The following is a 15,585-nucleotide window of genomic DNA, read 5'->3' as shown; positions in this document are numbered from 1 at the left end:
TAAGCGTTGTCCGTTTGATGCGATTTAATAAAGGTTTTAGCGTCGTCCGTTTGATGCGATTTAATAAAGGTTTAAGCGTTGTCCGTTTGATGCGATTTAATAAAGGTTTTAGCGTCGTCCGTTTGATGCGATTTAATAAAGGTTTAAGCGTTGTCCGTTTGATGCGATTTAATAAAGGTTTTAGCATCATCCGTTTGATGCGATTTTATAAAGGTTTAAGCGTCATCCGTTTGATGCGATTTAATAAAGGTTCGGGCGTCGTCCGTTTGATGCGATTAAATAAAGGTTTTACCGACGTCCGTTTGATGCGATTTAATAAAGGTTTAAGCGCCGTCCGTTTGATGCGATTTAATAAAGGTTCGGGCGTCGTCCGTTTGATGCGATTTAAAAAAAGGTCTTAGCGTTGTCCGTTTGATGTGATTAAATAAAGGTTGGGGCGTCGTCCCTTTGATGCGATTTAATAAAGGTTCGGGCCTCGTCCGTTTGATGTGATTAAATAAAGGTTTGCACATCAATTTTAGTTTCCAAAGAACGAAACTAAAGTTCAGTTTTATGGATCTTTCTGTTAAAATGGCATTGTGTTTTAGCCTAAGCTGTAATTTGCGTAGCCGGACATCTGTAGAACCTAGCTTCCTTTCAGTGTCGTCTGGGAGACGTAACATTAATGACAGCTTGAAGGGTGTGATTTCAGTCAGGTTTCCATGGCAGCAGCTGGTCCTGCTGGGCTCAGCGCAGCCAGGAGCACGGTACCCACTGCGGCTCGGTGTCCAGCTTGTTGATGAGCCGCAGCAGCTCAGCGTAGGCCTTGTCTGGGTCTGTGTTGACGATGATGGCGTCGAACAGGTGGCCACAGCTCTGCTCCATCTCCCGGGCCTTCTCAATGATGTCACGCAGCTCCTCGGGCTGCGGGACAAACACACACAGGTGAGGGCAGAGGTCAGAGCGCGTTCCTATCAGGCGTTCAGGTAGACAGGCCGCACCTTTGGGTTCTTGTTGTCCTTTAACAGCAGCATTCTGAGTCTCTCCTGTGAGGGCGGGGCGATGAAGATGATGTAGGGCTTCAGGTCGGAGCACCTCAGAACCTTCAGGGCCTGCAGTGGGAACCCAGACCTGGTCAGCATTCATCTGACTCTAGAAGTCAAGGAGCAGAACGCCACCTACCTGTGTGTGCAGACAGAGCACGCAGATTTTCCCAGTGTTGATGACCTGCCTCACAGAGTCGGTGCTGGTTCCATAGAGGTTTTTCTCAAACTCGCCAGACTCGATCAGCTTCCCTGAGGAGAACCACAAGCGGATCGTCTAAAGGTCAGCAGAAAATCAACACAGGAATCTAAAAGGTCACTTTCATCACCACGGGAACAGAGCCCAGACCAGAGGACCAAACCCACGCCTGGTTCTGAAAGCAACAGGGCCAAGAGAGGCCCTGAAGCTCTGCTCTACCGGTGCGAACCGAGACCCAGAACCGAACCATTCTAAGCTCCAGAGATCAGGAGCTGCCTCTCAGGGATAGAGGGTCCGATCCAGGCACGGTCCTGCAGGAAACGAGGCGCCGCTCAGACCCGGCAGAGAACTCAGACGTCTGGGTCCGTTTTGCTCACAGTTCTAAAGATGTCCTGATCCAGACGCCTCCTCCAACATCCAACCTTATTGGACCTCAAACCCAGAACCAGCAGCATGGTCTAAAGCCTGAACTCCTTCACAGAACAAAACCCAAACCAGGAGGTTCTAACAGAACCAAGACGTCTTACCAGCTGCTAGCTCCGCCTCCAAGGCCTGACGGGACACAAAGTGGTAATCCCTGCCGTGGACCTCGCCGTCACGCCGGCTCCGCGTTGTGTCTGTAGCCGCATGCACGCCACGCCGCAAACCCAATCAGAAAAAGGTACAAATTAATACATTTACTGAAAATTAAAAAATAAAAAAGGACAAAAACATCCAAGATTAGTATTTAGATACAGAACAATATTGAAGGAAATGTAAATAAAAAAATACAGATATACATAAAAAAATTTTATAAAATCAATTAGAAAAATAGAAATGTAAATATAAATATAATTAAAAACTTAAAATAATTTCAGTTGACAAAAATGCTTTGATAACCCATCGATAATAAATGAGCAGACAAACAGAAACAGCAGGTTCTGATCTGGACTGAAAGGGTTTCAGTCCATCAGAACTTTGCTGGGACTGAGGAGGAAGTCTTACGAGGCACGGCTCCAGCGAAGCGTTCTGGTTGGTTGTTGAGGAGTCTCTGTCTTAGCTCCGCCTGCCCACAGCTGTTTGGACCAATCAGAGCGATCGGACGCTTCCTATTGGCCGGCTGGTGATACAGAGCCATCTCCTCATAGGTTAGAATTTCCTCTTCAGGGTCTGGATCAGTGGAAAAGACACAGCTGTTATGCATTTGAGGAGAACATGGGCAGATGTTCTGAAGAACCGAGCCGCCCAGCAAAACTGGTTCTGGATGGTTCTACATGGTTAGCATGGCTATCACTGCCCCTACATAGTTAGCATGGCAAACACTGCCCCTACATAGTTAGCATGGCAAACACTGCCCCTACAGGGTAAGCTTGGCTAGCACTGCCCCTACAGGGTTAGCATGGCTAGCACTGCCCCTACATGGTTAGCATGGCTATCACTGCCCCTACATGGTTAGCATGGCTATCACTGCCCCTAAATGGTTAGCATGGCTATCACTGCCCCTAAATGGTTAGCATGGCTATCACTGCCCCTACATAGTTAGCATGGCTAGCACTGCCCCTACATAGTTAGCATGGCTAGCACTGCCCCTACATAGTTAGCATGGCTATCACTGCCCCTACATAGTTAGCATGGCTAGCACTGCCCCTACATAGTTAGCATGGCTATCACTGCCCCTACATAGTTAGCATGGCTATCACTGCTTCTAACAGAGTTAGGGACTCATTTCTCACTGGGATCAGCTTCATAGTCATGCTAGGACACTTTTTTTTAAAGGGCAATATCATTGCAATTACTCTTAATATATAGTAGAAATGTTAAACATATAGTAATAAAATGTCATAGGGGAGGGGTGGTATGGGGGGATGCCCTCCCCCCATCTCAGGTACTGCCTGCACTGATGCAGACTGACGGTCCACCCACCACTGGCTCCACCCACATACCCAAGATGGGGACATGAGACGGGTCGTACCATCATTCCTCTGGGAGTACAGTAGCTTCTTTCTTTTCCTCTTGTTCTTCTTGGCGCACCAAAGCTTTCCTGTGAAAAACCCAACAATGACTATGTTCTGATGAAATAAAACAGTAATGGCTAACCAGCTTAGCTAACTTTAGCATTTAGCCCTTCCTTTCTGCCATATGTAGTGTGTATATGCAGTTTATTCAGTAATGTCTTACAAAGCTCTGTCACAATCCATTGATACAAATAAAAATACGCTGCGCAGTGCTGAGGCATCCTTCTGGTGATTCTTCTTCTGATTGAACCAGCAGGTTAGGGTAGCAGGTCGACCTCCCCAAGATGGCGCCCATAATTACTATGACATTAAATGAGGGGTCTACTCTTATATGTATGTGTATGGTTAATTTAGTCTTAGCTTATAGCTATATTTAGCATAGCTTTATATAGTGCTGTTAGCCTATCTTAGCTTATAGCTATGTTTAACAAAGCTTTATATATTGCCGTTAGACTACCTTAGCTTATAGCTATGTTTAACAAAGCTTTATATAGTGCCGTTAGCCTACCTTAGCTTACAGCCATGTTTAACAAAGCTTTATATAGTGCCGTTAGCCTTTCTTAGCTTAGAGCTAAACATATTAGCTTATCTGAGCCCAACAACTCACCTGGTTTCTCGGATTCCTTGTCTTCTTCTATGGTCTGCTTCATGGCTTCTCTTTGCTGCTGGAAGCTCTTCCCTATCAGGACAGGAAGCATAACAAACTTAAAAATAACTCCTAGACCTGAGCGCCATACTGTCAGGCGCTAACAGGGCCGGAGCGACAGCAACCTACAGGACTAGAGCTTCTACCTGGGACCAGTCCAGCTAGTGGCTGGTTGTCCTCATCGCCATCTCTGTAGGCTTGCCACCAGTTGGGATCTGCTTGGCTGATAATGTGGAGAATATCTCCCTTCTGGAAGGATAAGCCCAGCTCTCTGCATGGCACGTAGGGGTCATCAGAGGGGTCGTAGTCAAAGTGGGCCTTCACATGGACCTGATGACAGACAGCAGGCAGCTTTAGGTCTGGATACTGCAGCTGGCAGTGGTGAAGCCAGATAAGCAGGACTCACCACCGTCTCCTTAACAGGGGGGGGCTTGGTTTGATTGCTAGGAATCAACACAAAGGTCAGGAGGCCATGCATGTCAGCCTGTGGAACCCAGAGAGAACAGCGTGGTCACTGAGCGCACTCACTGACAACGACCCCACCTCCGCAGGAAGCGTTTCAAATCCTCACCAGGATGTCGAACACCTGGTTGACGTCTTTCCCTCTGATCTCGATGCCGTTGATCTCCAGGATTTCATCTCCCTCAGACAGGAGCCCACTGCGTTCAGCCGCTCCTCCCCGCACGATGCGACTGATGATGACGCTGTCCATCTCATTGCGAACCGTTGCTCCCTGCAGGACATAAAGCCATGAGGTGGGGGTGGGGGGGGACAGGAGTCCATCTGAGAGCAGCGGGGGTCGCCAACTCACCAGAGGAACATCTTGAGCCTTTTCTATGCGGACGATCTTCACCGTCTCCCCTCCCCACTGGGTCAGAGTCTCTCCTTCCACCGGCTGAGACTCGGGCTCCATCTCCCTCTCTGCTACGCTGTCATGCGCCAGAAGCAGGGACTGAAATGAAAGCACAGGAGCTGAAGAACCAGAGGAGACGCCTGGGAGCGGCGCTGCAGCAGCCTGGACGTTCCCGTACCTGGAGGCGCGTGTCCGACAGCAGGCTGAGCAGCTCCACGCCTTCTTTACTGTGGCTGGACTGCAGCAGGTTCCTGACCTGAAACAACAGAGACTGATGACATCATCATGACCTCAGAGCTCATTTACCTGGGAGGGGGTGGGGTGTCATCTCCAAACCAGGGCCGTTTCTCAATATGCGTTCTTGAGCTTCAGTCCGAGCACTGTTCCAATTACAGAGAACGCGCCAAACCCCCGGATGTTGTCTCACCCCGCCCTCTTTACCCAGCATGCATCAGAGCAGGCTGCTCCGTTCTTGAGATTGACAGCTGTCCCAGAATGCACTGCGGCAGCAGCAACTTTCAATGGAGCGCTCCATTAAGAGTTAAGAGTTCTCTTTCTGTTGCTGTTGCTCAATAAAAGTATGTTTCAAGATCATCTGATGTGAGGATATTTTACTTTAAAGCGTCACTATATGGACCATTTACTGATTTAATGCATAATTTTAAAAAAGCTGCGGAGCTCCAAAGCTAACGGCAGCCAGGGCTAACGTTAGCCCGTCTGCAGCAGCCAAGAGTCATTTGAAATTCATTTTCATATGAAAGATGGAGACCAGGGTAAAACCAGGAAGTAGCTGCCGTTCTTTAGGCTCCTGTTACAGCCAGAATCTCCTAAAACTCTGGCATACGCTAAACTTTCTATGGATTTTTTCCATTCTGGGCATAAACAGAGTATTCATAACGAGTCCAGAACTTCTGTCCAACAACAGCCTAACTTCTGCATGTATTTTAGCGTATTTCAGCGTTCCCATAACTTATCCACCGTATGCCAGTGTTTTAGCCAGATTTTCCGTACGTCAGGGAGACGCTGGTCTAAATGGTGTGACAGGAGCTTCAGCAGCTGGGCTTTAGGGCAGGCTGCAGGCCAGGACTGAAGCCACGGTGCTTTCTGCTGCTTTGGGTTTAAACGCCGCTGCATCCTGAACGACGTGCGTCTGCTCAGAGTCCCGGCTGTTGGTTGGTTCCACTACAGCAGATCAGTGACGTTAGCGTTTGGTTCATTATTTGAAATAAAATGTCAGATGAACTGGAGAGTAAATATGATCATAAGGTCTTAAACTGTTTTTTTTGTTGACATTTTAATGCAAATGAAGGTTCCACCTTGGCCACGCCCCCTCTAATCAACAGCCATGTGACGCAGAGAAACAACCGGTTATCTCCAGAATGACATGAAAAGGGCGGCGCTGCCGTGATGGAAAGCATCTGAACAGAGACAGAACCTTCATGGGTCAAAGGTCACGACCCTTAAAGGAGAACTAAGATGGCTGCAGGTGAGACAGGCTTCATCTGCATGGAGGACCGTGTCCTCTGGACTCCACAGTAGTGGAGGCATGATGGAGAGGGATTTTATTCAGCCCGCTTCTTCTGAGAACTTCAGCTGTTCTCTAGAGGCCCGGTTCTGGGCGGGGAGGAGAACCCGACCAGAACCGACTGAGAGGAGCCAGGCCCGTGAAGGAGAGCTTACCTCCATGGCCAGTGGGAGCGCCTGCTGGCTCTGGGGGTACGGAGGAGACGGCTGGTGCATGCTGGAGGCCACAGCATTATGGATCCTCAGCGCCGACTGGAAGTCCGACTAGAAGGAGAGAAGAACACAGGACACCAGTAAACCCAGACAGGATTCACACGGTTCTATAGAGATAGATCCACCAGAACCATTCAAAAGAAGAGGCTTCGAGTCCGAACCATCAGAACCGAGTTCAGAGACGGGTTTGGACCAGAGAGGCTGCTGGTTTTACTGGAGTCTCAGCTGCACGTTTTTGCGGCGCCTGCTGCTTTAGGTGTGAACGCAGCATTACAGTGGCTAGCTTCCAGCCATGGCATCTTGCACAAGCATCGGGGGGGTTGATGCGCTCGTATGTCAGGGTACGCGCACGGGGGGGGGGGGAACAAGCAGACGACCATGACTGACGTGTCAGGAACCAATCGTGAAGAACAGACCGTGTTTTGTGATTGGTTGATGTTATTCAGTAAAAGTTTAAAAGGTTAATTACTGATTTCTCCCTGTAGCGGGGGACATTTATTTAGGTTTCACTCACAGACCTTCTATTTCAAAGCTCGCTACGCGGCTGCAGAGGGATCTTTAAGCCACATGGTAATAATGTGGCAGAAAAGACGCCACCATTAAAGGTCGTTCATGTTCAACCCCTCCCGGCCACTAGGGGGGCGCACTCACACTCGCTGCCTCTCCATCTGTACTGTTGGCAGGGAGAAATTACAAACTTAGATTCATCCTTGACTCTGAATTATTTTATCCTGAGTTTTAGTTTCATCAAAGCTGCTCGGTCCACTCAGAGTTAAACCCGTCTGCAAAGAGTATGGATCAGCGAGTCACCATGACAACAGGAAGCACCCATTTCCCCCCACTGGAGCTAGAGATTTAATGAAGAAATGAAAAATTAAAAGGAGAATGTGTTTAAAAGACAGAATCAGCTGCAAAAGAGAGGGAGAAGACTAGCTAAGGCAAGCCATTTTTACATTTATTTACACTCTCCTATCTGTTGTTCCATTTATAGATCAGTAAAATAAGATTCTTCCTGCTCAGAACTATGATAACAGATTTTCTAAATTACATTTTCGCAGCAGAAACTGAATATCAGGAAGTTTTCAGACTAAATTTTTCCAGTAGGAGTTTTATATAACCAGGCTGTAACAAACGTCCGCCCTAACTGCTCTACAGCGAACGGCCAAACATCTCAACTGCGACTGTTTCTTTATTTTATCCGATCTTTATCAGTTTCTCTTTTGCCTGAAAGTGAAGATGAGCCGAGGATCCGTTCTGCTGGTCCCGGTCCTTACCTTGCTCAGCAGAGTCAGCACCAGCTCCACGTCGCTCTGACTCTGCTGGTCCGACAGGAAGCCTCGGACCTGCTTCAGCGACAGCAGCAGCTCCTCCAGCTCTGCAGGAGCAACAAACATTTTAATTAATCCTCGTTGAGGAATTCTCTCCCTTCCGTTCCAGCCTCCCCTCCCCTCCCTCCTCACTCTCCTCCCCCTATCAGAACCGCTCTGCGTGCATCCTACCGAGCAGCGCTTGGCTCTGCGGGCCGCCTGGCGCCGGCTGCTGCGGGCCCAGCGAGTCCTGAAGGAAGGACGGGTTGTCGATCCCGACGTGGGGGTTCTGGGACAGCTTCCTGAGTCGGAGCGAGGTGTTCAGGTCCAGCTGCCGACCCTCCTCCTCTCTGCGGCGCCGAAGATCCTCCTGACAGAAGAAGAGAGCAGGCTAGTGATGGACCACGTGGACCTCTGCGGTCCGTCTGAGGATCCAAACGGATCCAGAGCAGATGAGGGGTTCTGAACCGTTAGAGTTAGCTAGCTGACGGTACCTGGTGCTGCCGAATCCTCTCCAGCTGAGCAGAGCGGCGGACCGGCAGAGTCCGGCTCCCCAGCTCTCCTGGACAGTCTACGGCCATCTCCCTGTGCTGCTCTTCGTCTCCTCCTCGTCCTCCTCCCTCCCCGCCGGCGTGCCCGTTCAGGTGGGAGGTGGTCATCCTGGTCGCGCTTTGGGCGCCAAACGACGGTTCAACCCGCTCCACGGTGCTGAGGCTCTGTTAGGTCCAACAAGTAATGGTCTAGGAGGGCAGCCGACTAACAGAGGCGGCCATGACACCTGGAGACACGGAGGGAAAACATCAGAGACCTGGATCCTCAGAACCAGGATGGAGACGCCGTCCTAAAACCATCAGAACCACGGCCAGAACCCAGAGTCTGTAGACAGGTTCCGACCCGGCGGACCAGAACCGCTGGTTCCACCGACAGACAGGAAGCAGCAAACATACGGAGGCTTCAGCTAGAAAATGATTATAGATCGAACTAAATCTAAGTCTCATTAAATCCATGAAACTGATCATTAATCTAAAACATGCAGCAATAAATAATAAACATGAATGAGATTAAAAACACATTTGAATAATTAAACAGAATCTTGATTGCAGCATCATCATCACACTCAGTGGGCGGAGTCACTGACTGGACGGTTAATACTGCTCAGTTCCCTCAGCTGCGGCCCGGCGTTCATCTTTAACACACCTGAATGTAACGAGTGGATGGTTAGCGTGGTTGAGCTGAAAGGGGGCGGAGCTACAGGATGGCGGGACCTGCGTTCCACCTTTGATCAGCCGGTCCCGCCGCACTCGGAGAGACGCCTTTTGAGGCTCCAGGTTTGGACCAGAACCATCAGTGAAGCAGACGTTTGTTTTCTGACTGAAGGAGAAAACCCACCAGCTGGTTCAGGTCGTCCTGGTCAGAACCGGGACAGAACCTGGTCCACTGTGGGGCAGCAGGTTGGACCTCAAGAGGGGAACCCAGACGGACTGATCAGCATCAGTCAGGAAACCAGGACCAACGCTCTTCTGCTCGCTCTGCTTCACCTCCATAGTAACGGACCTCCAGGTTCTGGATGAGGCCCGACCGGGTCCCAGGAGGAGGCCATGTTGAAACAAACAGAAGCAGAACCTGGTGGGCTTCTGATGATCCATTTCCTGAAGAACCGGGACCAAGTTGACCTAATCAACAGTTCCATCCCTGGTTCTGATCCAACTGTCACACAAGTTCTGGGGTCAAGTTCTCCTCAGGGTGACCAGAGCAGCTCCAATACCAGGAACTGAACTGAGGGATGTTCTGGTTCTGAACCATAAATCATCCCATTTCAGCACCACTCTACTGGCCTCATCTCCCAGCATGCACTGGGGCAGCTCTTTATACGGCCTTAACGAGAGAACAGGAAGTTCTGCCCCAAACAGACCTGTGGACCGGGTCAGGACTTCACCAGTCGGGGCCGTCTATCAGAACCAGCATCAGTCGGGTCCGTCTAACAGAACCAGCATCAGTCGGGTCCGTCTAACAGAACCAGCATCAGTCGGGTCAGAACCGGTCCGTAAAAGGCGCCATCAGGTCTCCAGAGCAGCAGAGCTGGTGCTGACGGGGCGGTCTGGCTGCTGACTCAGCCTGCTGCTCTGACCTTGGAGCAGTGATGTCATCCTCAGATGTTGATCCAGCAGAAACAGATGATGCTAGGCTAATGCTAATGCTAGGTTTTTAATCATTTAGCAGACGGGTCTTCAGGCTCAGAGAGCTCTCTCTTTTCCCCAGACCGAGACTCGTTAGGTGGAGTCAATACCGGGTCAGGACTCGGCCAGTGAGGATTCAGTGTTTTTCTGCTGCAGAGTTTATGAAGGTGAAAAATCGAGTTGATGGTGGGTTTAGTTCTACCCTGACCTCTGACCCCCCATCAGTCACTATATAGTCAGTCACTATATAGTGACTATATAGTGACTGATGGGGGGTATAGTGACTTTATAGTGAAGCCTCACTGCAAAGTGCCGGGCGCCATCTTTGTGATTTCCGTTTTTTTCCAGTGTTTTATTCTCATCCATCATCAGAGAGCAACGAAATGAACTCTGCATTTAACCCTCAGGGAGCAGTGGGCTGCCATGATGCGGCGCCCGGGGAGCAGGGTGGGGTTAAGGGTCTTGCTCATGGACCCAGAGAGAGTCTCAGGCTGTGGGAGTGGGACTCGAACTCAGAACCTCTGGGATCCCGAATCCCAGCGTAACGCCCCAAACACCAGGCTGCCATTGGGTTTAGCGACTATTGGACCTACAGACTATTAATACCAGGAGGTGAAATGCAGCTCCAGGCTAGCTTTGAATGTGGTGATGTCATCAGTCAGGCTAGCTTTGAATGTGGTGATGTCATCAGTCAGGCTAGCTTTGAATGTGGTGATGTCATCAGTACGCTTCTGTTCCAGTCGACCCAGATTTATCCTGTATGCTCCCGTTCTCCCCGAGTCCAGACTTTCCTGGGTTCTAGTCAAGGTCGGACTTGGTGAGGACACGAGTCCGTACTGGCGTTCTGGTGAACTGAGAAACGGCCAATGGCTGCACCCCAATGTCCGCTCTAATCACTATATCATGGTTACACCATTTTAGATGATGCTCAGAACGTCTAGTGGATGAAAACGTAGTGACTCAAAAAGCATGATGGGATTTGCCGTCACAGCGGCCCGCCGTCGCTACCCGACAGCAGCCACTAATAACGAAGTTGGAGCAGGCACTGTGCGGTGGAGGAGGAGTCTGAACGGTCAGTTATCTGAGTTCACTATAAAGTTCACTATATAGTCCCCGCTCTATATAGTGATGGAGGGGTCAGAGGTCAGGGTGGACAGTCGGACGCTGCCATTGTCTATGATGATCACTACTTTTCAAGGTGCATTGTGGGAAATTTCTAGTTTACTACAGTTTCATCCACTAGACATTCTGACGCTCATCTAAACTGATCACCATCTAGTGATCAGGGCGGGCGGCCTGATCACTAGATGGTGATCAGGGCGGGCGGCCTGATCACTAGATGGTGATCAGGGCGGGCGGCCTGATGCAGAAAGACAACAAAATGTTTCCTGGTTTGAAGCTTCAGCGGAAAAACCTGAGGAGGACGGAACCGGCAGAACCTCACAGAACCCCTGATGGTTCTACGGGTCACCATCAGAACTAATGATGGTTCTACCGGGTCGCCATCAGAACCCCTGATTGTTCTACCTGTCACCATCAGAACCAATGATGGTTCTACCGGGTCGCCATCAGAACCCCTGATTGTTCTACCTTTCACCATCAGAACAAATGATGGTTCTACCGGATCACCATCAGAACCCCTGATTGTTCTACCTGTCACCATCAGAACCAATGATGGTTCTACCGGGTCGCCATCAGAACCCCTGATTGTTCTATGGGTCATCATCAGAACCCCTGATTGTTCTACCGGGTCACCATCAGAACCCCTGATTGTTCTACCGGGTCACCATCAGAACCCCTGATTGTTCTACCGGGTCACCATCAGAACCAATGATGGTTCTCACCATCAGAACCAATGATGGTTCTACCGGGTCACCATCAGAACCCCTGATTGTTCTACCGGGTCCATCAGAACCTTCCCCTCCATCGGGTCAGTCTGCTGGACTTAATGGACCCATTTGGTTCTGATGAAAAGCTCACTGTGCCCAAAGGTCCGGTTCCTGACGTCCAGCCGGTACTGGATGACCCAAAGAGCTTCTGGAAGTGAACAGAACCTCCAGAACCAGCAACAGGCTCGTTCATGTTTGGGTTCCGGTTCTGTCCTCGGTACCAAACAGACTATAATCAGGGTTCTGGTTCCGGTTCTGAGTTGAAGTTGTTCTGTTATTATTTGGATCGGTTCTGTTGGGCCCAGTGGTCCGGTTCGGTCCCCGCAAGGCGCAGTGACTGACAGCAGCTAGCATCAAGCTAACTGGACCCAAACCATCGGAACCAGAACCCAGCGGAGCTGCTGGGCCGGTTCCGTCCGCTCAAGTCGGAACCAACTGGGAATGTGGGCTCAGAAAGGAAGCTGAACCATCCGGGTCGAACAGATCCGAACTTTTCGGGGCTAATGTTAGCAGCTAGCTGCTAGCGGCACCTGTTGGGAACAAAGCCGCCCTGAAGGCTCACCTCTGCGGCCGGAGAGATCCACTACAGCCCGGAGGCAGCGGCCCGGGGCAACGGTTCGGAACCAGAACCAGAACCGGGTCCAGGTCCAGATCCAATCTGTCTTCCCTTCTAGTTTCACTCCGAACACTTGTTGCTGTTTGATCGGGGAGCAGACCTCCTCCTGTTGCCCCTCCTTCTCCTCCTCTCTGTCTGTCACTTCCAGATCCACTGGCGGGCGGGGCCAACACATGAAACAAAGACGCTGATTGGTCAGAGCGGTCAGAGGAATGCTGTCTGAGCCAATCAGAATGCAACAAAGTAGAACTATGCTGCATTTAATGACACAGTGAAACTGGAATGTTCCTGAGGATGGAAGGGAATGCCAGGAAGTAGGAATTAATGGGAATCTTCTCCTTTGATGGATCAATGGCTTCTGGCTGCAGAACCTCTAACTTTACCCCGATTAAAACCAGCTGGAGCGGCCTGGTGGTTAGAGCATAGAGCTATGAATCCAGAAGTTCTGAGTTAAAGCTCCACTCCCACAGACAGCCACTCTGGCTCCCTGAGCAAAGACCCTTAACCCCACACTGCTCCCCAAGGGTTAAACACGGAGAATCAATGCTGTAGATCTATAGTCTGACAGTGGAATGAGAATAAAAACCTCATCCAGTCCTCCTCAGGTTCAGAAGTGTTTGCATATTAACAACAGCAGCTTCAATTCAGTATCGACTTCAGATTCTGAAGATGACTGGTCAGTCCTTTCATCTGGATAAGATTATATTTGTCCAAGACCACAAAGTAACAAACCTTGGTGTTATTTTGGATTAAGGCTAGGCTTAAAACTTTCCTTTTTGATAAAGCTTATAGTTAGAGTGGCTCAGGTTATCCTGAGCTATCTCTATAGTTATGCTGCTATAGGCTTAGACTGCTGGAGGACATAGGGACCCCTTTTTCATCATTCTATCTCTATTCTCCCACTCTGCAGATTCTGTTAGTTCAATCTCTAACGTTCTGCTCTCTCTGCTTTTTCTCATAGTAGCTTCATCTGGTCTGTTCCTGTTTGGCTGTGACTCCATCCTGGAGAGAAATATCAGCTGTGCTGCTGCCATCAACACCTTTGTTTCTAGATGTTGGAGCTTGGCCTGTTTTCCAGTGTAGTCCTGTTTCTCTGACTGTGACTAACTGGATGTGCTCTCTTCATCCTCTGACATGGGAGCTGGCTCTGAGCTCGTCTGCCTGGCTGTGTGTTTCCTGGATGGGGCCGCCTGTGGAGCTGCTTGACAGTTGCCTTTTGTATCTATGCTTCTTTTTCTATGTCTGCTTCTGTCTCCTTGAACCCCAGTTGGCTTCAGCAGATGGCCGCTCACACTGAGCCTGGTTCTGCTGGAGGTTCCTTTTTTCCTCCCACTGTCACTATAAGCATGCTTGATGTGAGGGATTGCTGTAGAGTCAATATCTACTATCTCATCTAGGAGAAGAGAATCCTGTAAAGTAAATAACTGGATGATCTAGATCTATAAATTGACCTGAATGACATCTTGAAGATGAACTTTAGGAACAATAGAAACATCTTCAATCATTTCATTTTACAAATGAAAACTAAAAACAATAAACCAGATAAAAACATCAAAATTAGATAAACTAGAAGAAATTTGTGAAAATGCTTTTTTTTTGCATTGATTGGTTTATTTATACATTAAAAACATATTCTATGAACACCAACATGTTTTATTTCTCCCGAAGTTAACACCCGACCGCTACTCATTAAAGAAAACTAAAATACAGAAACCATCAATAAACATTTTAGATTCATGGATGCCACTTAGCCTTTAGCTAAATCCAGTCTTTATAACAATATGTACGTGTATTAATGCACTGTCCCATTTCAGTAACATCAACTAAAAGCTTTAAACATATCTAAATGAAATAGAAACTTTAGAAAGTCACTTTTTCCTTGCATTACTTACCTGAATATCCAAACAGAGCCCAATTATTCATGTTCACATAATTTTGCCTGCAGGACATAATATTCATTTGATTGAAGTTTTGCTTTTACTACTACGGCTTCTCATTTCCCACACGCAGTGAACGCAGCACGGAGCAGTGCCATCCCTGCAGAACTTTCTTGTTCAAAGTGGCCCGGAAAGAAGGAGGGCGGCGCAGGCGGGTCGACCGGTGTCCACCTGAGGCTCCTGGACCGGAATCAGGAGGGGCCCTGAAAAATGCTGAGTCATAGGTTGCTATGGTGATTCCCTCCTTTTCAGGGCAGGAGTCCCAGAGCAGAGTCACTGGATGAAAAGACATCTAATCGAATCAGAACCTTTTACTGGAACCACATGGGTCTGCAGCATTTTCTGGATCCCGCAGGTTTCACATAACCTCCAGATCCAGTTTCTCCAGAACCATGAAAAAAGCTTTTTCACTATGTGTTTTTGCGCGTCCTCATAAAACATCATCAGCCTCAGCCCTAGTACAGTTCCAGTCACAAGAACAAGAAGACTGAGAATGGACAAAGGCCCCGGATGTTGTTCTGGCCCCTCCCTCTTTACCCAGCATGCGTCAGAACAGACTCCTGACAGCTGTCCCAGCATGCACTGCGGCAGCAGCAGCTTCCAGGTTAGCGCTCACAGAGCTCAGAGTATTAACTTGACTTTCCTGGGTTCTAGTCATGAACAGACTTGGAGAGTAAACGAGTCCGTACTGAGGTTCTAGTGAACTGGGAAATTGTCATAGAGAATGGGCGTGTCCTTCTGCTCTCTGATTGGTCAAAAACATGTCATTCCTTCAACAGAGGCAGACAGAGAGCTATGATTGGATGGAGGAACTGAACCTGAAGGGCCCAGAATACATTACTGGGTCAGAACCATCGAAGCTCCAAGATCAGACTCCTGGGTGAAAAACTGGACAAAAAGAGAGAGGAGAAAAAAGTTTGATTGTTGGAAAACGATGTGTGGGTCAGAGAAAGTCCAACCACCTGAGACCCGGTTCAAGTCTGAGCGATGGTTCTGATGCAACAGATATGGAGGTCCGACCAGGAGCTACACCTCATGGGATCCTCTCTGCCTTTAGCTCAGAGTGAAAGGAGGGAATGATCAACCAGAACCTTTGTTGAACTGAGAACTTGCAGATGAACCCAGAACCTGCAGTTAAACCCAGAACCTGCAGTTAAACCCAGAACCTGCAGATGAACCCAGAACCTGCAGATGAACCCAGAACCTGC

The 15,585-nt window shown here is 49.1% G+C and overlaps 1 protein-coding gene across 1 annotated transcript; it reads right to left on the bottom strand.

The window, feature by feature from the left end:
- Positions 1 to 3: 3 nt before the first annotated feature.
- On the bottom strand, positions 4 to 12,563 carry LOC107101550 (MAGUK p55 subfamily member 5-A-like). The gene is made up of 17 exons (XM_015400500.1): positions 12,387 to 12,563; positions 8,253 to 8,536; positions 7,951 to 8,128; positions 7,726 to 7,826; positions 6,395 to 6,502; positions 4,893 to 4,970; positions 4,673 to 4,813; positions 4,433 to 4,594; positions 4,268 to 4,345; positions 4,008 to 4,191; positions 3,823 to 3,894; positions 3,173 to 3,241; positions 2,206 to 2,370; positions 1,749 to 1,838; positions 1,162 to 1,274; positions 981 to 1,091; positions 4 to 903 (listed from the first exon to the last, which is right to left on the bottom strand). The coding sequence occupies exons 2-17, from the start codon at positions 8,415 to 8,417 to the stop codon at positions 727 to 729; spliced, it is 1,992 nt and encodes a 663-aa protein (XP_015255986.1). The 5' UTR covers positions 8,418 to 8,536; positions 12,387 to 12,563; the 3' UTR covers positions 4 to 726.
- Positions 12,564 to 15,585: the final 3,022 nt, after the last annotated feature.

The sequence above is a fragment of the Cyprinodon variegatus genome, unplaced genomic scaffold (assembly GCF_000732505.1).
Source record: "Cyprinodon variegatus isolate N-32 unplaced genomic scaffold, C_variegatus-1.0 Scaffold1112, whole genome shotgun sequence".
NCBI lineage: Eukaryota > Metazoa > Chordata > Actinopteri > Cyprinodontiformes > Cyprinodontidae > Cyprinodon > Cyprinodon variegatus.
This window is presented reverse-complemented; position numbering and strand designations above follow the sequence as displayed.